The sequence below is a fragment of the Synchiropus splendidus genome, chromosome 9, assembly GCF_027744825.2.
Source record: "Synchiropus splendidus isolate RoL2022-P1 chromosome 9, RoL_Sspl_1.0, whole genome shotgun sequence".
NCBI lineage: Eukaryota > Metazoa > Chordata > Actinopteri > Syngnathiformes > Callionymidae > Synchiropus > Synchiropus splendidus.
In genome coordinates this window covers 17,356,946-17,381,983 of record NC_071342.1, presented here as the reverse complement: position 1 = coordinate 17,381,983, position 25,038 = coordinate 17,356,946, and the positions used below count along the sequence as shown (strand labels likewise).

At 43.3% G+C, this 25,038-nt stretch overlaps 1 protein-coding gene across 1 annotated transcript in view; it reads left to right on the top strand.

Moving 5' to 3' along the window:
- LOC128765054 (uncharacterized) overlaps window positions 1–24,733 on the top strand; it is a 33,705-nt gene extending 8,972 nt beyond the window's left edge. Inside the window, exons 2-15 of the mRNA XM_053875440.1 lie at window positions 10,914–11,014; window positions 11,236–11,320; window positions 11,385–11,434; window positions 13,203–13,308; window positions 13,858–14,016; window positions 14,098–14,209; window positions 14,278–14,339; window positions 15,726–15,851; window positions 15,923–16,017; window positions 16,077–16,217; window positions 16,287–16,483; window positions 16,551–16,680; window positions 21,735–21,928; window positions 22,552–24,733. Of these exons, the coding sequence (XP_053731415.1) occupies window positions 10,914–11,014; window positions 11,236–11,320; window positions 11,385–11,434; window positions 13,203–13,308; window positions 13,858–14,016; window positions 14,098–14,209; window positions 14,278–14,339; window positions 15,726–15,851; window positions 15,923–16,017; window positions 16,077–16,217; window positions 16,287–16,483; window positions 16,551–16,680; window positions 21,735–21,928; window positions 22,552–22,786 (1,793 nt within the window). The 3' untranslated portion in view covers window positions 22,787–24,733. The remainder of the gene's footprint in view (window positions 1–10,913; window positions 11,015–11,235; window positions 11,321–11,384; window positions 11,435–13,202; window positions 13,309–13,857; window positions 14,017–14,097; window positions 14,210–14,277; window positions 14,340–15,725; window positions 15,852–15,922; window positions 16,018–16,076; window positions 16,218–16,286; window positions 16,484–16,550; window positions 16,681–21,734; window positions 21,929–22,551) is intronic.
- Window positions 24,734–25,038: the final 305 nt, after the last annotated feature.

The window sequence follows — 25,038 nt, the reverse complement described above, 5'->3', positions numbered from 1 at the left end:
TGTGACTCAAAAAGTGCACGCTTGTTTTTTGAAAACAGGTCACTGCGAAAATGACTGACTACACCCTTTAGTGTGGTTAAGCAGGGTTTTTACTTGTTTTTAGTCTGAGAGTCATTAGGAATATTTTGGTCTGCTGTTGTCAGACTTTCCCTGCAGAAGCAGCTCATATCATCCCGTCCTTTTTATCTGCCTTTATTTAATCTGACTCCGTGTTTATATCTCTCTCAGTCTCCTCCCGGACTTATAAACTGTCGTGTCGCTGCTCGTAAAAAGCAGGAGGGAGAGTTACCATCGCTGATGTGCCTTTCTCTGTTTGAAAGGGGATCAAGCTATAAACTGTAGAGATAGCGCAACAGGAGAATGACAAAAAAAAAAACAAAAAAAAACGAGAAAGTGAGTCTAGCGCCGGATGGGTGTGGTTGTCTTCCTCTCGTCAAATTAAACTTCCATCACCATTGAAGACAGATTATCAGATTCCACTGAGTCAACCAGCCAATCTAAGACAAATGGTTTTGCTGAGCGCCGTTGCCACACTGGGCGTGGGAAAATCGCTGAATCTCCGAGAGAGAGAGAGAGAAAAAAAAAAAAAAACAAGTAAATTATTTCCCTCTTTCTTCAAAGACCTGGAGAAGCGTGTTTGTGTTTCTGAGCTGTCTGTTCTGGCCGGGTTCTCCGGCGCATAAACAGCAGTTGGCATCAACAGCTGTCCACTGAAAACACAAAGGGACGGCCTCCTTCACTTCCATAGATACATACGACTGTTCGCGGGGCATTTAAAAAAAAAAAGGGGGTGTTGCTGTGGGCGTTGTGATCAAAGCCGCTTCTTCTCGGCCGCCCCTCCTGCATCACACACTCCGACCCCCAAACCTTGTCTGTCTCGCTCCTGCTAATCATTGGTGGTCTCCTGACTGCCAACAGTAATTGATTAGGGAGCAGAGGACTAGCGGGTGAGGGGGGGGGGGATAGAGGGGAAAGTTCAACCCCGAAGTTCTCAAGGTCACTGCCCTCTTCTGCGCCCCCCCCGCCCGACGCCTTTTCTCATGCTATTAGGTATCAGCCACAAGGGAAACTGCAAATATTTGGCACACTTGGTCGGCCTTCCGAGAGGTTTGATGGTGACAAGTACAAACAGGAAAGGCAGCGCAAGACGGAGCGATGCTTCTGTTCACCAGACGGTTGTTTTTGTTTTTAAATAGGAGCCGAGTGAAAATGTTGCCGAGCGTAAACAGTGGTAAAAGCATTAAAACGTGTCTCTAGTTCAGTATCCTGGTCTCTCACTGGCTCATTGAAGTAGCTGAAATAAAGTATCTAAGCACTAACACCTTGTTCCGTTTCCAAGTGACCACTTCACGCAGTCTTGATCGGCAGTGCTGTGTTTTTTGTGTGTAAAGCTCAGGTTTTGTTTCAAGCCAGTGAGCAAGTTCTATCATTCCTTTTCGCCTGGAGATGATGGAACTCATCGAGGCAGGGCATGTGAAAGGTTAACAAGTATGTAGAGGAAGTTTTTAAAGTCTTCAAAAACCCTTTTCCCACATTCTTGGCGAGTTCTGGAACACAGCCCCTGCAGTCCTTTATTGAACATCTTATGTAAGTTTGCAGGTTTTTCCAGCTGTTGAGACACCTACTGTTGTGATCTACTGGTCCACCGAGCACTACCTCGTGACTCCTCCCATCTATGAAAGTGGGAGAGGCAGAAGGAGTGTCATGAATGAGAAACATTTTTGAATAACTGACACAGGTTTTATCAAGAAAAACTGCATTATGGGCCTTGTACAAGTGGTGGGAGTGTTATTTCAGTGTAGTATTCTATTAATAATGGTATTGTGAGGTTATGTTCGGGGCCATATATGGTTATATGGAGGGCCAAATCTTGCCCACGTGCCTTTTGTTTGACAGGAATAGCAGTATAGTATGGTTATCTAGGGCTGTGGGCCTGTGCGTTTCGGGTCGACTCATGTTGCAGTGGGTTACCATGTCATTTTTGGACAACCTCAGTTGGATGTTTGTTTGTGTAAACTCCTCTTGATGAACTAAATATAGCTCCCTGTTTGTCCCGGTGTGGTCAAATATAAAAAGACTATTCCTAAACATGCCTCTGAGAAGCGGCTCATGCTGCAGTTTTGTTTATCAAATCTGCATACAGAGTTTGAAAATATTTTCTCCAGCAAGATGCCATTTTATGTTGGTGCAACATGGCCAAAGAGGGACATATCTAGCATTGGATTTGCGCCCCGAAAAAAAGCAGACTTGACTGTCAGAGGAAATGTTAAAGAGGTTGTTGGTGTTGGCCGCCTCGACGTCTGTGGTCGTCCAGCAGTGGAGAGATTAGAGCGGCAGCTTACTGAGCATGCTCCAGGATCGATGTCTGGACATGCATCCACCCATCTGAAGCTGTGATGCAACACGAGGAACGTGAGCCGAGAGCCGCATTGAATCAAATGGAAATAATTGGAGTCTTTCCTTTGCGTTTACATCATGGAGAGGACAAGCGATTCATGTCTGTCTGGCAGCCTGGAGGCCTCAGCAGCAGCTGCTCAGCATCTCCCACAGCTCCCCACAGCACCTACACACTGATCATGAACTTACCCTCAACAAATCTGGCGGATAATTTCAAACCCAGTTTAAGAAAATTGACAAGAATCACACTGTTTCTTCACACCCCCTGCTTCTTTTGTGTGTTCAAGCAACACGTGGGAAGGATCAGAACCAAACTTGATCTTCTTCTTTCCACCATAGATCTCAAAATCTGCTGCAAATGAAAAGCACTTGTGTGGTTTTACTTTGTCCAGACTTGAGAATAGCAGGAACAGTTGTGAGAAGTGGTGGGCTCTGTTTTGTGTCCTGTCAACGTTGCCCACCAACTCTCTACTGCCCCCCTCTGTCAGGAACGCAGCATTGACCATTGATCACAAAGCAGGATAATAAAATGAACAAACAATTTGCAGCTTGATTTAAGCAGTGGGATATTATTCCTGACCTTCGATGCGTCTCTCCATCGAAGGCTCATGAAGTCCTTGATAAAGACTCCCATATACCTGTTTATTATAAGGGAATAAAAGGAAAACCTTTATGCAAATGAGCTCTTTCATCATGCGGAAAATCCCCTTGCTCCAAGCCAACAAATTGTTTTGTCTAATTTGAGAAATTTACTGTGTCTGAGGTCACTTTTTTTTTATTTGGGAAAAGAGTCTGGACTATTAAAATACCAATTAAGGCCAGCCTTGTTACAAATATCTGTTCAGTGAGGACTTTTCCAGCAAAGAATTGTGGGAGAGAAAAACCCCTACATGTGTAGAAGAGATTAAAAATACCAGGCTATTTGTGTTGTTATTTACCCGTTTTGACTGGAGGGAAAAAATAGGCATGAGAGGATTTTTAGAGGAAAAACCCAGCGAATGCTTGGGAAAGCTTGTCTTTTCTATTCTTTAGCAATGAAATGCTAAAGCAGGACATTTATCTGTCTCTCATTTTTATACATTTTTATACTATTTTTATACTATACTAGTTCCTATTGGAGTTACTGGTCAAGGAGGGCTGTCAAAGAGCAACCAACTTCTTCTGAAAATTACATTTCAATGCAAAAAAAACCCTAAAAAAATGATCAAAAATCAAAGTGAAAAACAAAAATAAAACAAATATTTTTATAGACAAGAAAAAAATATATTATATATATATTATACATATTCTGGGGCCATGAGCAGCCTGTATTTATGCGGCCCTTGAGCAAAACAATAAAAATTATTGTATGTTTTTCATCATACACTAGTTTTCAAATTTTAAACAAAAACTCTTTATTTTCTTTTTTCCCTTTTTAATTTGGATGCTTCTGATGGGTGATGTGCATTTTAACAGTAGCTTTTGTCCCACAAAAATACACGCTATAAAGTGATTTTAAAATAAAAAAGTACCTTCATCATACCATAAAAAGCAAAATTCTGTTAAATTAAATGAAGCAAAATTATGTAATAATAATATATAATAGTGTTACATTTTCCAATAAAATTATTTATACTGTATTTGATTAGAGGCCTTAAATATTTAAAAAAATATATCATTAGTGTTTGTCATTAAATAAGCATGTAAATAAAGATAAAACCAGATGACCAGGGATGATGTGGAAGGCACGGACTCGAATTATTATGTCATCATAACTTCAGCTTCAGCAGAATCTACTCTTTGTAAACTCTAAATCTATCGCTCATAAACCTTCCCCCGAGATGAGGTTGTGAATAACACAGTGCTTTCTTACTAATCTAAGTCTTGAATAAGAACAGAAAATTCAAGCAGCTGAACCTTCCTCTACATGGTGGGCAGTTTTGAGGATTGACACTAGAGAAGGAGGGAGATCCTAATCTGCCAGAGAATGCAAAGTGGAGGATTCATAATTCCCATCACTCTGTGGGCGTGAGAAAGAGACAAGGATATCATCTTTTAATGCGAGCCTTCAAAGTGGGTGGTGAGCTAGAATGGTTTGAGGCTGATGTTAGATGACTTATCATGTGGCAGAAAACAGGACCGGGCCTGCGGAATGAAGGAAATGTCACCTGATGCCATACGGGTTGGTCGAGCAAAGCATCCGCCAGCCCATATCCTCACCTGTTCCCAAACACCTCCCTGACAGATGGCCCACAGGCAAAACTCACGGACTGGCAATAATAGAACCGCACACATCGGCATCGCCGGCACGACTAGGTTTTTCTTGCTCTCATGTCGAGCACATCGCTCCCATGTATAAACTCATTTTTACTCTCTTTGAAACTCAAGCTGAGGCCACAAAAACCCTGCTTAGCATATCAAAGCCCAGCCATTACAACAGCATTCATTTCGAGTGTTCACCTGACCTGTTGTGTATGAATTGGACCCCTTTCCCATCTCTCCTTGGCAACACTGCTGTGTACAGATGCTGCTCCTTTTATCCCGATTCTAAATATCAGTCCAAACCGCGGCACGTTGAAGCAGCGATGGCAAGCACTGACGTCGCAGAGAGAAGCCAGAGAACAAGCTTTCATCGTCTCTGGCTCTGCTGCGGCTCGTGTTTAAAGGCAGAGCAGGACGATTTACATTTGGATCGAGCCGCACCAGGTGAGATGGAAGCCATCATGATCACGGTCGAGGATCTTGGGATTGATAACAGTGGCTTCAGCATGTTGGACGAGGACCCCGTGAGCCTCCCCGGCGACCTGAGCCGCTCAGCCAGCTCCGTTTCTGCCTGCTTGAGGGTTCTACACAAGAAGAGACTGAAGCGGCTGTTTTCGCTGCCCATCCATCCTCCACCCAAGCAGGAGGACACGGCTGAAGAAGTCGATCTATTTGGAAGCCAACCAGGCACCTTCACTTCTGAGAGCCTCCACACAGCCCCGGCCATTCATTTAATCCCTCCAACGCCATCAGATGTCATTGATGATGACCAGTTCTTTGACACTAACTCAGAAGAAAGTATTCCTCACACCTCAGCGAGCGATGGAAGCATGACTACGGGCGAGAATATTGTGGAGAAGACGGACGATTTGGAGAGGACAGAAGGACAGGTATCAAGTGAGAATATGGTGGATGAAGGAAGCGTGGTGAAGGCAGAAGAAGCTTCTGATGATGAGGTGGGAGAGGAAGAGGAGCCAGTGTTGGATACTGATGGGGATACAGAAAACTGTTGGCAAGTGGCTCCTCAACAACAGCATCTCCTGAAAAGTGAGTTTGAGAGCACTGAGGTTCTCATTTCTGTGGTTGGCTTTCGACTAGTGGAGGCTCACGCAGCCTTTCTTGATGCACTGGGCAACTGGGTCGCCATACAAGGCTCGCTCCGTTACTGATGGTCACCATATCTCAAACGCATTTGAGGCGCTTTCAATAGCAATTTACCTGTCATTTCGTGTAGAGCAAAGGAACACCATCCCATGGCTTACCTTACCCCATCCTTCTGCAGAAGGTGCTTCAGCTGAAGTCCTGTGTGTCAACATGCAACCCAGAAGGCGGCCTTTGGCGTTAGAATAGGACGCAAAAAAATCCACTTCCCAACGCCAGTATATTACGCCAAGGGTGTGGGGATCTGTTGCGACCCAAGGGGGGAACCATTTTATCCAAACGAAACACCTTATGCGCCAGCACGGAACACGGAAGGCTGCATCAACATTGGACGCAAAAGTCCAAAGTCGATGTGTGATGCCTTAGAACGTGCTGTGAAATAGCCTAGACTATTTGATCTTAAGGTGATATAAGGTTCTAAAGCTTTATTTTAGAGTTTGTGGTTATTTTATCACAACAGTATTCGCACCAACTCATGAGTTGCAACTATGGAATGCGGCCATTGCCTACCAATGTGTTTGCATGTCAGTTTCATACTATGTGAAGAGCGGATCTATTTTTATTGATTCAATTGTATGCTCTTTTCTGAAGTCCCAATTTTTGCTGGTTCAGATCTCAGATGATTGTGACGGGAGACGTACAGCTGAAGGAGAAAACCTTCCCAAATCCATGGAACTGCAGAACACCACCTAAATCTAGCCACTTTTAAGTTAGCCCATTTTCCAACTACTAAACAAAACATAGCCTCACTGTGGTGCGCCACTAACACCAAGATAAGATACGCCTATGTCCAACATGTTGGCTACTACTGAAGTCCGTTTTTATTGTCGAAGACAAGCTGGCCAATAATCCTCGGATTGGATTATGGATAACTCATTCAACAACCCCCCCTTTTTCAATCATAGAGCGCTGTCACCCCGACATCAACCATCTGTCACGAACTCAGCACGGATCAGGTACGTTTTCAACCCCAAACTGTCTGTATTTTAATCACTGTCTGCATTTTTGATGGCTGCAGGTCGGAGGTCAGTGGGAAGATTGGCTCCGTGCAGCTGTTGAGCTCATGTGTTGGTTTTGATCTCACTCCTCCATTCAGCTGAAATTGCGGTCATTATGTGACATGGCTACAGTACCTCGAAAGCCTCCTTTGGGAGTCACAGAAGTTCCCCTTTGTCAAAAATCCCTTTTTAGCTATTGTGTGTGTTCTCCCAGTGCTTGGTCGGGCAGGCGGTTCCCAGGTTTTGGGTTCCTGTGAGTCAGCACGCTCCCCTCCCTCAGTTGTCTCTCAAAGAGCTTACTTTATTTTTCAACCCCAGCAGGACAATAATACTGGACATGATAGGCATCGCATTTGCCTATCCATTACCCAAACGTGATGAGAAGTCCAACTTTTTCTTTTTTTCTTTTTCTCAACCATCACGTCTTTGTGTGTGTGAGTCAGGTTTTGCTGAACACGCCTCATTAATCACTGTCTGTTTGCACATGGGAAGATGCGACGTGTTTGTCCATCTATGTGTTGACTTGCCCCGACGAAAGCCCTGGAGGAAGACGCGCTATTGGGACATCCTGTTGAAAGTGCTGTAATCCAATCACATTCTTTTTGTTGTGACGTGCTAGGGATTGCTTCTTGGACAAGAGTCTGAGAATCCTCAACCTAAAATCTAAACATCAATTTGAAATACAAACCAAAAGTGAGATTTCTAAAGGTGCCACCGCAGAGAAACCCTACATTGAGACGCTTGCATGTGATGCTTCTGCTTCCTTGAAGTAAAAATCATATCGAAATCCCAAACTCTTGAAAGCCTTACAAACAACTCATACATACGTTCATCACAACTCAAAAGCAATAACAACAAATCCTGTGCAACCACTGCTTTCAAATGAGTGTTACAAGCCATTTGCACCACAGCATTGTCCCCACATCCCTTTGATTTGTAGACTTCATTGACAACCGTACTTATCTCAAGCTTCTCTCAGTGGCTGGCGCTTATTTCAGAAGAAATAAAAGTCTCCTTTATCATTAGTAATTCCCATTCACATACGTGGACCACGGAAACTATTTTGGTGGGTCTGGTTTGGCACCCAGACCTTGTGTTTGACACATGCCTTCTGGGTCCCTCCCAGTGGCTACAGTGAATCTTTGTAATTCTTACATAGATTTTTTATCTCTTGTTTTTGTCTTTAAAACAGGCACTGACCCACACATGTTTTATGTTTTGTGGGGACATTACTTAAACCATCCAAAATGGTTAACCTTAACCAAGACCTAAACCAAACATAAACCCACTTATTTTGAAGTTTTAATCCTAAAATTGAAGCTTAACCTCATGGGGTCCCCACAAGGAGATGTCTTCCCAAGAATTGGTCCCCACAAACATAGATATATAGGAGCGTATACACTCTCATGTTTGAATCTCTATCTTTGTGGAGGCCGCTCATTGACATAATGCTTTCGCCACTCTGAACCTAACCACCAAAACAAATGGCTAAGCTTAACCAGGACTCTGAACCAAACCTAAAACTGATTTTAGTGACCTAGTTATTTTTAGGTTTTCATCCTCAAATTGAGGATTGGATTTGTGGAGGACGGCCATAGGCATAAGGTTCTCATAAGGAGGTATTTTGGTCCACACAAGTAAGAATAAACGCACAGTTGAGTCACCAATTCATCTCCCCAGTTTATCAGAGGAAACCTCAGTGCAGTGAAAGAAGCCAACATTGTCCCATAATGTCCTCTACTAACTGTCACAGCGTCCACTGTAACAACTACTGACATTCAAAACATCATGACGGACAGATAAGTTTCCAAATACCGTGCAGTATATCAGTGCAGAGGCTGGTTACAACAGCCATCTCTCCGTGCACAGCAGCATGCAATTCCAGGCTCCACCATTAATCTCAGAGCAGATTTCTTTCCTTCCATATTTTGTTTGGACTTTTCTGGGAAGATGCAAACTGTTTGAAGTCCCTGCGTGGCTGTGGTAGGGCTGTGGGTGCACCCTCCATTTGCTGTCTTCCAGCTTTCACAGCGGCTTTTCCATCTTTCCATCATGAAGGTTAGAAATATTTGGTTTTGAAACGAAGACGGAGACTTTAAGTTACTTTTTCTCAGATCAATTGTTATGTCTGATCTTTGAAAATAAACAGATCTCCGTGTCCTCACGCTCGCTCTGGGGTTTGCTGCTAAGCGCCCACTTTCTCTGCTGAGCGAAGTTGTGTTTCAAGTGTTTAATGCTCTGGAATTTGTTAGCGGCTGCAAGATAGAAGGGTCCTCTTCAGCGTGACTCACAGGACGGCCAGGTGATGGAGAGAGTGCCAACAATCCCTCCCCCCCCTCCTCCTCCGTGCTGCTCCCTCGCTCCGGGACCCAGACAAGATTCCTCTGCTGACACACATAAACCCATTACACTGTCTTATCTGATTCTGACTTCGACTAAACTCCCATCCACGTCAAACAGGTCTTTCAGAATCAGGCCCCTGAAATGAAAAACATGTGTTCCAGCCTTTTTTTGTTGTTGTTGTTGTTGTTGTTGGTATTCGGAAAACACTGCTGTTTATCAAACGCGAGCAGGAGGAATAAAAGTTACAAGTCAGATCAGCAAACATTCCAACATCTGCCACAATCACAGGGCTGCGACTGGCGGCCTGAGAAAGCCGCGATCATTCGTCTTGCTTGTTATGATAGCATTTAAAAAAACTGCTTACTGACCGAGAGACATTCGGAAAATGCAAGAAAGTGTGCCTTTCTGTGGGAAAGGACTCGAGTTGTCAGAGAAGTATGTCATCAAGCAGACAGACGCTTGTGTGTCTGACGGGTTGCCGGGCAACCTGGTTGAGCCCAGTCCATTATCACCAGCAGCTAATGCACTGCAAATAGACTCGCTGACCTGTCCATCAGGGACGCACTAACAGGAGCCTGAAAACTGCGCGGACTGAAACGCATTTGGAGTTGTTTTGTAGTACGCAGGTCCGGTCTTGATTCTGAGAGTTGTCCGGGAAGCTCCGCCACCTGGGTCTACTCTACTGGCCAAAAGGTAGTTCAGGTGGATCGTGAGAGATTAAAAACACACAAAAGCCTTTCCCCAACAACTTGGGAAGGGTTAGGTTTGGGTCAAGATCAGGATGGACATGACTTACAAAGCATTTTCAAAGTAGCTCACAACTCCACACATCCTCACTCCTATGGTGTAACATATTGACGTTGGGATATTTGTGTCCTATACTGATGCCAAAGCCAGGCGTCTGTGTGGGAGACGTTCGGAAACTCTTTACACCGAATTACAATGGATGCCACTGGCTACATATAAACTCTTATGTGGCTCTCCTCCTGACAGTGCTGTCACTGTGACGGAGGGTCTTTACAAGCATCAAGAAGAAAAGGCGTGTCACCCTTTGCCTTACCTAATCGCAACCTCTGTCTCTCCTTTACTGCCCATGACATCAGGGTATGCCGTGGAAAGTGAAACATGTGCTTCAATTGAAAACCTTATGTGTCGATAGACAACGCTGTCAGCAGCCTTCGGCGTCAGTGTAGGACGGAACAGTCCACTTCCCAATGTCAATACATGGAAGTGAGGATGTGTGGCAAACCATCTTTAAAAAGAAAATAATGTCTGATCTCAGCAAGGAGGGGCCACATGAGTCCATTTGTCTATGTTTACGTGGCCCTTTTTGTGGTTAAATACCTTGCAATATTTTGGATTGGTGAACTCTTCTAGTTCCATCAACACAATTTCTGTTGTCTTGAGTTCCCTCAGCTGCTTTGCCGCTGTAGGAACCATTTTTATTCCTTGTGCCTTTCCAGCAACTAAATATTCGAGTGTGCGAGTCCTTCGGATAGACCCCCTGGAGTAGCTCTCCTCTCACCAACGTGTCGTGTGAATGCTAGCGACAAAACAAATGGACAAAGAATGAGCCCGAAATAGCCATCACGTGCCTCAAGTCTCTCTCTTCTCAACTTATTTTTAAACTTTCCATAAAAAATAAAAATCCCTGCAAGAAACCTTGCTTGTTTGGCTAAACAATATCAAAGTCTTCATTTTCAGTGCCTGCAGGCACCACAATAACCTCTCCTCTAATGTGCCATTTATTGGCGTTTCCCTTTTTTTCCACAGATGATCCAGGCCACAGAAATGTGGGCTGCCCTGACACGCTGAAGACTGACCTTTCCCTGCCTCCACAGTCCGCCACAATGGACACATTTACTCACCAAAGGGTAAATACAAGCTCACCCAACTTCTTTTCCCATGATTCTGCATACTGTAAATCACATGCCTCTATAAAAAGCCCTGCACCTTTAATGCAGTTACAGTATCGACTGGGAGCCACTTCACATTTCTCCGCAGCATGTGATCGAGACCATCTTGCTCACTGATGCTAAATTGATTAGTCCAAAGTCGCTGTCCGATGTTCACGGCAATGTGCTTTACGTGACAGAGGCGGATAACTCGCTCCTGCAGTCTTGAGGAGACGGTCAGCAGGAGCACTTTCTACTCTTCCAGCGGAGATGTGAAGCCACCTGGTACGCAACCAGTCACATGAAGATGAATGAGACATGAAGCTAATGCTGTTCTTTCTTTCGACAGCTTCATATATTCCTCAGTCAAAGGATCAGAATGGAAACTTCTCTGAGAAGGTAACCCATGAAAACAAGGCCTTCAGGGTGGCATCAGCACACAGACGTGGCCCACTGCAATTACAGATTATTCTCTGTTTATATTTCCCGACTCTCTTGATCTGTCAAAGCAATGACGCCGCGTGGTGCAGCCAAGCGAGCGAGCCCGTTTCTATAGCAATCGGTGAAACACAAATCCACTCATAAATAAATCTTTCCAATTATCTGCAGTTCAGAATCAAAGTTTCTCATCACACGTGATCGCTGAACGTGCATGATATTCAAAATAAAAACCCTCAATCTGGCAGTGTACTGCTGGAATGTGTGGGACCAGGCAAACTTCTGACATCACTTATCTTGTTAGTCATTTGCAAAGCCTGAGCTGGCAGCCGGTAAGCCGGTTTTCTTCCCATGGAACGTCACAAACAAGGAATCTGTGACTGAGGCAGCATGGGCTTCCACGTTCATTTTCCTGAGAAACATCACAACAAACAAAAACTAAGCAGGTACTAACAGGTCTTATAGCTTCACAAGAAAATAGCTTTTGTTCCTCAGCATTCAAGTCGCTGCAGTTTGAAGTCACTTTTTTGTGAGTGCTAGCGCATCACTACAACTTCATGTGTGGAGATTCCATGTTCGCTCTCTGCTTCTCTAGAGTTCCTCCCAGCACTCTGGTTTCCTCCGCAACATCCAAAAACACACATTTAATGTCCACAGACGTGAGTGACAATAGGCTTGACCGGTCCCTTGCCACATGAAGCTTAGCTCTAGTTGCGAGCTAATTCTCAAGGCCGAGCATCTTGGTGGGTCACAACTGACCAGCTTTGGAAATGAGTTTTCAGTGCACTGAATTTAAACAACATGTTCCTATTTCGAGCTTGATAAAATAACTGTAGGGCCAGATTTGAATATGAAATTTGCCGGTCTATATTCACAAGGTGTTTTTTTATCGTTCCACTGTGCGACCTATAAGTGAATAGAACATTCAGTTTAAATCCATTGCTATAGCACAAGTGTGTGAAGGATGAAACCTGGGACTGTCACGTGCAGCGCCTGGTCTGGGGGCCATTTGTGGCCCTCGATCAAATTTCAACTGCCTTTCACATGAAATGTATAACTAGCTTTATAAAGATGACGGGTACATTTTGTGTTAAAGATAAGTAAAGTCAATGAAAGCTTTTGGATCAACAGATCATTTCAGTTGTTGTTCATACTGATCCATTCACAATAATGTACAGTGTGTTTTGGAAAATAAATTAGTGAATAAATCAATGCTGCAACCCGAAGAGCCTCAAACACAAGCTAGGTTGTCGAAAAAGGAGAGAAAGGGATGAAAAAAGACAGGGCAATAAGGGGAATATACTTTCTTTCCATAGAAGTACTGGGTATTCTGAGTGTTTACATTCGCTCCTTCGCTCCAAAGGAGCAACAGAAGGAGCAGTTCCAGCTGCATCAACTCAGACCTCATGAAGCAGCTCAGTCGCTGAATGAACGCGATGAGGTGTTAACATATGACATTTCATTAAAGTCGAATAATTGCCAATAATTTCACGAATGATCAAACAGTAACAAAATCGTCTTTTCTTCTGAGTCTACACTTTTCACCTCAGTGTAACTATTAAATGTCATTACCAGATCATTCACTTATTGCATCTTTTACAGCCATGATTTTGAGTGAACCTACCCTTGGCAGCACAACAATCACACAACTTTTTTTTTTTGACTTTCTGTCTCTAAAAAGCCATTTTCCCCAGTAATCAACAGGTATGCGACTTCTCCTTCTCCTCAGGATGTGGATGGGCAGAAGGCCAAATCTCTCCAGGAGCTGAACACAGATGAAGTCTGCCAGTGGTTTACAAGGATTGGACTGCCGAAATATCTCCCTTTCATCAGAGGTAGGGCCCATTCTCCTGTCTCCTCTCCCAGCCCTGTGGCGGCATCAGGAACGGAGCGGCTGCCAAATTATTTTATCCTCACCGCAGATCACATAAACAGATTTTAATGAATGTTTGCGGGTAGAGATGAAAGGAAACCAGGCTTAGATGAGGTAGAACTTCTGCATGTTAAAGATGATTTATTGTCTTTTTCCGTTCACACTTCATGTTTTCAGCATGTACGTCATTTTAAAAATGTGAAAGGGAAGTCAAAGATGTGATGCTGTAAAACTCTGTGGTTTTTCCTTTTAATACCACAGTGGATCCATATGAAATGGACTGGCCACCTTTCCAGGGTGTCCCCCACCCCTTGCCCTATGTAGGGTTGATAGGCTCCAGCCCTCAATATCCAGTTATGCGATCTAGAAAAGAGACAAAATTATGGGCGATAAACTGGCAAGTTCAGTCCTACATTATTTCATAGATACATATCGTATAGCAGCTCTTTGAAAAGACTGTAATCCTTTATAATCGCTCTTAACAACCTCATTGCAAAACTTCATCTCACAGAGGCAAAACTGTGCGGAGCCAACATGGCCTCTATAGACCTGAACATGTTGGACGTCCTCCACATTTCCAGCCTGGAGGACAGGGAGAAGCTCCTGTCTGCCATCTACAGTGAGCTGCACCCTCCCAGCACCATCACCCGGACACTCGACTCCCTGCTCGGTACCTTTGCCTTCGTAACTGCAAAGCAAATACGGCAAAATCCGACACATCAAAGAGTTTCCTCCTCTCTTTCTTTGACAGAAACCTTGGGGCCAAATCATGTCGAGACATTTACTGCAACATTAGCGTCGATGAGCAAGTCCAAGTCGTCGCCTCACGTCAGCTGCCTGAGCTTGAATCGTCGATCGCTCAGGTGCGGCCCGAGACGCGGCGTAAAGATGCGCTGTAACGCTTATTTGAACGTTGATCTCTTCGTGACAGGAACAACAACCACAACTACGCTGTGCCAAGAAACCCTCAGCTGATCGAGATTACCATCAACGGTGAGCAACTGTGTGTCATCTCACTTCAGAGCTCTGGCTGTGAAAGTCATACTGGAGACCACCATCTCAGAGAAACAAGAGTGTTTAATGATACTCTGTATACAGATATAATATGGATTTAAGCATATATAAGAGCCATAAAAGGGGATATATTTCTATTGCAGTCGTAGTTCAGTGACAAGTATGACATGAACAAGAATGATGGTTAAATTGAGCTGCCTATTACAATTGTAAAAACATTATTTACTTTATTCCCCTGAATGAGTGAAAACAAAAATATGTGATGTGATTTTAAGGTATTCACTCCTCTGAGGACGATAATGCTATGATAAAATTCCACGAGAAAAATTGTAAAAGTATAGTATAGTGGAAAACTTTTCTCCCCATTTCTCCCATTATTTTTGGCCTATATTTATTTAATCTTTATAATTAAATACTTTTTTTTAATGAAATATGACAGATTTTCTGAACTGGTCAAGTTCATATGAGCTCACTGGGACAGCAGGTTGCAGAGCTTGTTGTAAAACCCAGTAGACGCCATGGAAGAAAGTAAGTTGAGCTGACACTACTTGGTGGGAAAGACAACCATGACAGTGCAAAGTCTATAGGACACAGGAGCCACATGGAAGACAGACAGAATTCTATTGCCTGTTCATTGTCTCATCGACATTTCTATTGAAATCAATTCAAAACTTCTTGATTTATTTTGCCGAACCGATGGACAAACATCGGCAAAAAGTAGCCTCCTTAACCTTGTTGGTAAATGTGGGTTAAAGACCGACACAGTATGTTAAATTGACATTAAAAATTAACTTAAGAAAGTTTGCACAAGATGAGAAACAAAACTTCTTCACATTAATCTCAACCAATTGTTGTTTGTTCCTTCACCCCTTCAACATTATCTGTCCACTTACTCCGTGAGTCCATAGCCTGTGCAGAAACTTAGACATACAAAAATAAAGTTCAATGGGAAGCAGTTAGAGCACGATGCTTCTGATCCCATGGCTGTGGTTTCAAGTCAAAGATTCTGGGGTCATGGAAGTTGTTCTACTTATTTGATTGTATGTTGTCTTTTCATAAAGACATGGACAGTCAGAAGTGTCCACTGTCTCAGTGCCTTTTAGCGGTATTAGAAATATTACATCAGTTAACACATCGACACAACACAACATCGACATGAAACCAGTAATATAGCAAGCAGTGATCCTCACAGAATCGTTTGCTTGCACACATACATGTTTTTGGAATTGGAGGCGGCTGTCTAGACGAAAAGACGGTGATCTCTTCGGTCTGCTGGAAGAGTAAACGTACTTCAGTTGAGCAAGAAAAGGGGAGTTGTGTGGTTGTTTATGGAAAGATTGAGAGTGTATGGTGTGTGTCTTTCAGCATCAGAGAGGATCGTTCACCTCCGAACCCCGACCGAGACAACGGTGGCTAAAGTGATGGATTCCTGCCTGAAGATGCTTGGAATGACGGAAGACCGGACTTTGTTTTCACTCAGACTGCACAAAGGTAATATATATATATATATATAGTGATATATATATATATATATATATATACTTCACTCGCCTCGTGTCCAGATGCAGCGGCCGAGCTCTCACAAGATCAGCAGATTGGGAGTCTTCTCAGTGCCCCATCAGACATCACCCAGTTGGAGCTGCACTTGTGTAAAATGGTAACTGAAATGGTTGTTAGCGCCATCATGGAGGCTTCATGCTCCTGTCTCATTATCAGGAGAAAGCATCAAGTAACACGGCACCAAAAAGACCACAGGCCGACACGTCCAACGAGAACATAAACATCCAGCCGGCGAAGGAGGAGAGAATCAGGGAGCTGAACCAACAGGTGGACTCCTTACAGAACGTCATCCTTCAGGTGGGTTTAATACTTTCAAAATAAATAGACGCTGAAGTCAAATAGGAACCAAGTTTGTTTGGTGCTCAGGTCCAGGAGCTCCACCTCAGTCTGGTCGCGTTCTGTTCGGAGATAAAGAACATGGACGTTGACGTGAATGTGGAGAAGCTGAGCGCTGATGAGCTGAAGCACAAACTAGAGGCGTTGAAAAGTCGACTGAGTGAGAAGAGGAGGATGATGCTGAGTCTGCGTGACAACACCAACAACTCCAACAGCCACAAAGAGAAGTAAAAATACCGTCATCAGAAACGGAATAACCGGACGCTAACTCACGTGATTTACACTTTCACCCAGGCAGATGGACGTGCGGCTTTTGGAGAAGATGAAGATGAACTGTCAGGTGTTTAAAGAGGAAATCACAATGGTTCATCTCAACCGGCAGATAGCTCACCTCCAAACTGCTCTGCAAGAGAACTCCATCAAGGTACAGTTGAGTCGCATGAGTTGGACCAGGCGTCCATGGCATACTCTCAGAATGATGATATGAGATGTGAGGAAGGTGATGTTACATCTTACATCTTAACATGACCTGGCAGTGAAGCTTAAAGAGCACCAAGATGTTTCCCTTTATGTTGAATTCAGGTTGGCCTTGAATCAATTCTTTAAAAGGTAAAAATCCTGTGGCTCTTGTCAAATAATTCATGTATGTAAAAAGAAAAAAAAATAAATTAAAACAAAGATTGTTTTAGTGTCCAAAGGTAAAAAAGAAAGTTGTGTTTTGAAAGCAAAATAAACAAGTGACAATATACGATATTCAAAGAAATGAATGAGAGAAGAAACGAAGACATATATTTTCAAATTAAATAAACATACATTGTGAGAATGAAAATACAGTTATTTCCCACATTCAGTTATATTCAAATAAATGTGATTTATTAAAAAAGATTTAAATGCAAATATTCTCCCCATGTTTTGCCCATGTTTCCTGTCTGACACAATCTCACTCTGAATAACAGGAAGTATATAAACATACTAGTTATACGAACACTATATTTAAGCTGGAATAACTGCTTTTCTATGATGAAAGATGGAATAATCCGTGGAAAGGGTAAAGGTCACATCGCATTCTACTGCCAACAAAAGGTTAAATCTCTCGCTCAAGCGGCTTCCTGAAAGTGTCAACCATTAGCCGTCACTATTATGTCCATCATCTTTGATCTTCCTCTTGTGATTGACAACACAAAGCAGCATTCACTTTGTTTTTGGGAGGCGCAGAGGTAGTTAGACTCAAGTATTTAACACGGACGTGCATTTTTCTTTTTCTTTTTCTTTTTTTTTTTTCTGGGAGAAAGTCGAGCGCAGACACCCGAGAGTCTGTGACCATACCAACAATGGAATGTGCACGACAAAAGCCACCGCTATAGAGTGCAGTGAAGAAGTGGGCCAGCGTGTGTAAAACTATCTGCATCTAACCCCGAAGGAGCCCACTTCTCCTTTTTTAATGTGGGTCTTTTATCCCGCCGGAGAAGTCCTAACAAGGTGCCATGAAAGGACACACGCGGCTTCAGCTTTGAAAAGGTGCCCTGTGTCACGTTGCTGCCCCCGGGCCGCGCCGATTTAGGTGCTGAGTTTGTGGGAAAAGCAGCAGCGTTAATGTTTATCATATGACCTAATCAGAGTTAACACACAGGTCAGAGCCGAGCGGCAGCCTGGGAACTGATGGAGCCGCCGCTTTAATAAGGAGCAGACCGCCCCGCGCTTGTCTCGTAGGCCGCGCGGTATTACAGAGCGTCAGGAAATATTTCATCATCGGCGCTCTAATCTCCAGGATCCACTCCAACTGGTGAGCATCAATAACGCGGCAGAGAAGGAAGGGGAAAGAGAAACAAAGCAGGAGGAAGGAGGGGAAGGACAACAAATAGCGGAAATTATCTGGAATTGGCTTAGAAAGTCGACAACTTCAGACGGACTCTTAAGAGGGGAATTTCGCTGTTTTTCATTTCACCGCTCAAGGCTCTCATTGCTTTAAGACAAAAGAATAATTTGTCATCGATCGGGTATTAAAATGGGAACAGCTTGTCCCACTTTTTTTAGATTAAAAAAAAAAAAGCAAGAAAAGAAAAGTTGGTCTCACATTGCTGTGTTTCGCCCGAGGGTTGACTGAAATGAAGATGTGCAGTGTGTGTGCTGAACAACATGCCACACAGTATCTTTGGGTCTAAATATTTTCACACTGGGTTAACACAACCCACTCAAGACACTGTTGCGTGTCTGGAAGAAAATCACGTTTGTGGTGATGCCAAAAAAATTGCTCATAAATAAATATCACACACTTCATCTGAGTGCAAACACTTTGGTCTGAGTGTGTTCAGACAATGGTGAAATTGTCAGAGTGTGACTTTTCGTTTAAGTCTGGTGGACTAGGAAGTGGTGAGTAGACTGGATCAACATGAGTTCCAACCAGCCAGAAAAAGACATGGTTAACTACAGTACAGACTCTGACATAGTCAAAACTAGACATACTGTATCAGACTCAGAAAATAAAGTTGTTTAAATAAGTTTGAAGACGTGGTAAAATAGGAGAAATGGATCCAATACACCTAGTCTAAAATATGAGGTGAATGTAAGGGTCTCAAACTAGGTAAGTCAGAGGGTCCGAAATAGGCAACAACACAGTCCTAAACAAACTTGTAGACTCACAATTTACACCTTCTTAAACATAAAGTCGGTAACTGACTTTGCAAACCAGGAAGCACAGTGAATGGGAAATCGTCTGGTTACGCTAGAAGGTCCGAAACAAACTAGTAAAGCAGGACGGGAGAAAAGTGGTCGGAGGATGCAGACCTCTGCCAAGCAGCTCATAAAGTCATTTTCAGCCAATGTTATTTTGGTTTTCAAAGAAGCTGTTAGTAGCAGCACGACCTGTTAGAACAGCTCTGCACTCAAGAAGAGTCAGGACATCCAAGTTCCTGAGATCCCTCAAGCACTCCTCTTAAGCAACCCCAGAGCAACTACATTTTGGCACCACAGCCACCTGAAAGTACTTAATGGACTTGATCATATGGCGTTTCATAAAGATGTGTTTTCCGCAAATATATCGTAGCCAAACAGGTCAGAGACAAATCCCTCAAAAGACTCCTGGATCCAGATGGTAGTCCAGAACACCACACATGTGCAACCGTCTGCCCCTGGTCCTGATGTCAACATTTATTTCGCCGAGCTTGCCAGCAAGTGTGTGTCATCAGGAGGCTGTGATCTGGGCTCCAGCTTCACAGAAAACATTCACCATTTTAACTTGCATGTCAGTAGAAGTCTGAATAAACGTAGTAGTGTCCCCTGCCTTTCACTGCAAGAACAGTTGGACTTGGCTGAAACAACCACAGCGATTACAAGAAGAACAGTCTGAGTCAATGTTTAGTTCTTCACTGCCATATGTCGAGGCTACAGACAGAGTGGTCTGTTTCTGCCCCTAAAGTTGGATTTCCCGGATCTTATAGCTAAACACGGGGAAAATGAAGAGAAAATCCATACGTCTTTAGGTTGATGTTAAACACTGAGGTCAGATAAATGGCAAAATGATGCGCATTAGAGAGCGATTGTCAAGGAGCCTCAGCTGAGTTTCCGTTGTTATATCCTGTCTGGTCCTCTTGTCTGAGGAAAGGGGCTCTAAGCTCTGACCCCGTAACCCTGGCAAGACGACGGCTATTGCCGCAAAGCATTCACACGCCAGTTAGAGGAGGGGCAGGGAGCCAAGAGGCTGGATAAGGAAACGCTGGAATTCAGTGGTCAGACTCACAAGTTTCTTCCTGATCCCCACAAGCTGCTTGGTGGTGTGATTCCTTGAAGCACGAATCATGACATCTTGGTGGTCTGCAGCGTGACGCACCGACTTCTCTCTGCTGGAATGCCACACGATGACATTTCAGATCGGGACGATACACTTACAGCATGTGAATGCATACAAACACGCTAAGAAGGGTTCTAGATCTTCTTCATATTCGTCTACAGAAAGTTACAGCTCACAGATACTGAAGCTTAAAATGACTCATGATGACAACCAATGTTCCCTCTAGCACACAAACTCTCTGAGCGGTCACCTGGACCACTGTGAGCGATCTGTCGTTGTCGGCTGTGGTGACTGCTGTCGTAGTTTATAACACCGTTTACAAAAATATTTTTTATTTGCATAATTCACATTGAGGAATGGAACTTGTGAAATTCAAAATTGTACGTATGGGTCCATCACTTGATTCAGTAATATTGTGGGAATATATATATATATATATATATATATATATATATATATATATATATATATATATATATATATATATATATATATATAAAGCATTAAGAGGGTGCTGGATATCAAAGTACTTCAAGCAACTTTTAGAAATATTTAATATTTTTAATATTTGTATTTTACAAATAATTAAATATACGTAAACGTTTACAAACGTTTACGGACGGTCTTAAGCGCCGCTTAGGTGGGCGCTCATTTTTATTGGTTGAACGTCACGAGGCTTTATTTCAGGACGGTAAGACGCCCTGTTGTCCGGAAATTGCGATAATTCACATTCAATTCAAGATTACATTTTGTTGCACAGCGTAGATTTTTTCGTGCACTGAGATTGTATCAGCTGTGAGCAATTGCACACAGCTTAGAGGAAACGTCGATGACAACAACATATTGCATCTTTGTGTTGCACAGTTGGAGCCATCCAAAAAAAAGGCGAAATAATGGCTCATATTTATACAGCGGTTTGGTGGCAGCAACCTGCGTCTGTCGCCTGTTGTACTTCACACAAAGCACATTAAGCAAATGCATTAAAGCACAGATTTATCTTGGAAAGCTCGAAAAGAATCGAATAGAAGCTTGCTATTTATTACCACAAAGGAGGCCATTAAAATCGAGTCAATGGGCTCCAGGGAAACAGCTGACGGTGAGAAAGAGATCATTGGTTACTTGGTTCTGTGCAGGTCAGACCAGTCCCGTTGGATAAAACAGCTACGATTCTGGATCAAACAACAGATCAATACGGGAACATGAAGCAGTTCAAGCAGCTCTTCACCTGTTCATGTACGCAAAAACTAGTGCGAATCAAAGCCAGAGGTCATAAGAGCAGCAGCAACACTTTAGAGTAGAAAAAAAAAGAGGTCAACAAATATCTCTGCAGATTGCAGCAAATCCTTTCAACAGTATGTTAAACCATCCGTGCAGAACCACAGTACAGTGACGCAGCAGCCGTCAAAACACATCCTTCACTTCTCCATGCCAGATATGTGCTCATGTGTCCAAGCTATCCAAGCTATTGAAGAGAGAAAATTAAATTAAGTTGCTTGTAGGATAAACAGAGAACATGTAAGAGTTTGGAATTTGACTCTATTGTCTTAACCACGTCTCCATTATAACTTGGGATTTAGGTTTAGTCAGGATAATTCAGTCATTGTGAACTGGTATTCGGTTTGAAGACAACCGTCCAGTAAACGCTACTGTTTCAAGTGTAACTGCTCTCACATTGAAACCCTTTCATTCAGGAAAAGGCTCCAAAAAAGACTCCTGCAATTGGAAGTCTGAGCCAGCTGGTGTCGCCGCAGTCCCCTGCCATGATGTTTGTCGTTGAGGAGAGACGAGGACCGGACGGCTGCTATGGCTTCACCTGCCGGTACACTGAAGGCAGCGGGCTGGTGGTGGTCAAGGCGGAGGAATCCCACTTGTGTGTCGACGACAGGTAACTCTGGAAACCTTAGATACAGACCTGGGCATCCGGTCCTCAGAGGGCTGGGTGGTGCAGGTTGTTGTCCTAACCAGCCAAACACACACAGTTTAACCAAAGACAAGCAGCGCCAGACTGACTATATACTGACAACAGTCTTTAGAAACCTGGAGCATCCAGTATTCATTCTGTCTAGCAAGCCAACTGAAGATGTTCCCTCCATGATGTGGAGGACCAGTGGGTCCACATTGAGCTCTCCTAGATGTTTGGGATAAGAAGAGATCTGTGACTGGTTTTAGCCCTTCAAACATGTTCACGTAGTCAGTGCCTAAAGCTTCTCTGGGGGAGGTGAAGTATTTACAGAAGTTTTGCCCCTTGGCTCAGCTCTATTCTTCAGACAGACTGTCATCTTATTCGCTTAACTGATCTGACAGTCCACCTCGTGCTCCAACTTTCGCGCACGCTAAGATCCCAAGACACCTGAGCTCCTTCACTGGTGGTAGGGATTGGCTCTTACACGGGAAAGACATTCCATACACTTCTTCATCTGAGAACCATGGTCATAGAGCAACCTGGACATGATGCTGAAGTCTTTCTGAGTGAAACCAACATGCAAACCCACGTTCTATGGTTCGTAGGCTTGTGGAAGTTAATGGTGTCCAGGTGATCAACTCAACAGAGGAAGACCTCAACAAGCTTCTCCAAGTACCCACTGCCCAGATTGTCGTCCTTCGCCAACCCCCGCCGCCCATGACCCTCCGGCTGCACCCAGCTCTCCGGCATCATCTGACTGATCCATTGCAGAAGCAACGCCCTGAGAGAGATGAAATCGCCACGGAAACACCATCACAAAGGAAACTGATGGCCATTTGAGGACAGTGACAGTAGTCTCTGAGTCAGAACAAGCGAATTCTCCTTCTCCCCCAACAGGGGTTGGGACAGCGAGTCATCCTTATTCTACTTACTTCATCTCAATCCTCCTCCATATTAGCTGCCATGAACTTCATGACTTCATTCATCCATGAGCCATTCATGGTCCAAACAGGCTCCTCCTCATGTGTCCAAACCATCTGCGCCCCCCTAACTTTGCCTCCAAACTTCTCCACTTGTTCTGAGTATCTGAACCATTCCGTTTATCATGGCAGGGATCACTACCATCATTAGTTGACAGAAGGATAACTGTCTGGTCTTGCAATATCGGGGTCCGAATGCAAAGCCCCCCAGAACTGTTTTGGTAGGCCAGGGCCAGACATCCCGCAAAGATTTCAACTCAAGTCTTACTTGAGCTGCCCATAAACCAAACCAGCTGCATGCAAAGTCGTACATGCCAATGGGGATTTTTCTGTTCTCCTATCCAAGAAGGACACTCTTATCCCTGTAGAGATCTTCTCAAGACCAACTGCCTACCCACAGAGCAGCTTCTGCCAACACCACTAGGAGGCACTGCAACAACCAGAAACTTAGAATATCAAGATCTTAAGTAAGAATAAGATGCATCATTGTTAAAAATGAGCAACGCTATTAATCTAACCAATGACTCAGGACATTCAGTCATGCTTCATCTTCCCGCAACACTTGAGTTTGCCCAATAGGCAGCACACTCCATTGACAAACTCCATTTGGTTGGACCAAAGAAAAGGAAAGCAGTAAAGAAAATTTGCTTACTTTGTTTGCTGTTAACAAGTTTGTACCATACCATAATCCTAATTTAGCACCCAAAGTTCATGGTGAACCTGACACTTGGAGGTTTCAGACTTAATATCAAGATTGTTGCATGCTGTATGACACTTCCATTTAAATCTTACGCTACTTTTATTTTCCAGCGTGAGGCATGGAAGGTTGGGTTTGTTGCTGATGAGATTGTTTCACAGAAAATTTTCAGTCCCTCCAAGAAATTGCAATTTTTAATCACTATAATTTTGTCCAGTCACTGAAACATACACACAAATTCCACCAATCTCTTAAGTCTCCTATCGCCTACTCCTCTATATCTATCTTCATATTCATTAACACAAACAATTTGCCCACAAAATATTGCTGCCACGGATCACGATTCAAACATGAACGATTCGGAGTCGATTCATAAATGTCCAAGTATTTAATGTTATTATAGACAGGACTGAACAGCAAAACTCTCTAGTGGAGTGCGCTGTCACCCAAACACTATACAGGGCAGACGTAAACAAACATGGCTGACCGCGAGAACGCTATTTCTGACAGTCTACATCCCAACCCTGTGTAACATGCTATATCACTGGTTGTAATTCGCTGTACTGGTGAGCCGCTGAACAACTCACACAAACACAAACATTCCCCTCCAATACATTCCTATTATATATAGTTATTTTTTTGTATTCACATTTATTAATCTATTTATTTATTGTGTGAGCGTTGTTCTTTGCATCTGAAATACTTTTTGCAAATAAAGGATATTTGGTTAAAACCTTTGCAGCCTGGTTGTTGTTTTTTTTTAGCCTGAAAAGTGTCTCCATTATTTCCCATCATGTTGTTCCACCTAAATGACCTTTCACCACATTTTTTTTTAGAACATCTGTCAAAAGTCATGCATTTTTTGTCCATAAAAATGTCCACAAAATCTTGGAGCTATTGAAATATGGAGGAATGAACTGAATCATGAAGTGGTCAAGCTTCATGTCAGCAGTTTTTGGATTGTATACGGTGTGAGGTGGTTTGTCATTATGTTTACACTATGTGTGTCCTTGACTATGTATCAGAATTATACCTGTATTTTGTGTGGGAGAGTTGGATGTCAATAAAAATATCAATTTATTTTGATTGTAATGGACTGGGAATCTATTGTTTCATGTCTTAACTTGGATTTTTACAGCACTAAATTCAACATTATTCTAGAGGAAGAAATGCTTGATCAAGACGCATGGCAACATGAAGAAAACTATAATCAGAGTTTGGAACATTTCTCAGTGGCTCATAACTTCTGTCTGTATGCCGTCATGTAATCCACTGTGCTGCAGGAATAAAGCCCCAGGCCCGGAAATGCCTCATTTCTCAGCCTCGCTCTCCCTTGTTAAGTGGCAGTGGATCATGCAAGTCTGACAGAAAGACAGTACAAACACTACCAAACCCTGACCCAGGCCCCCGGGGGT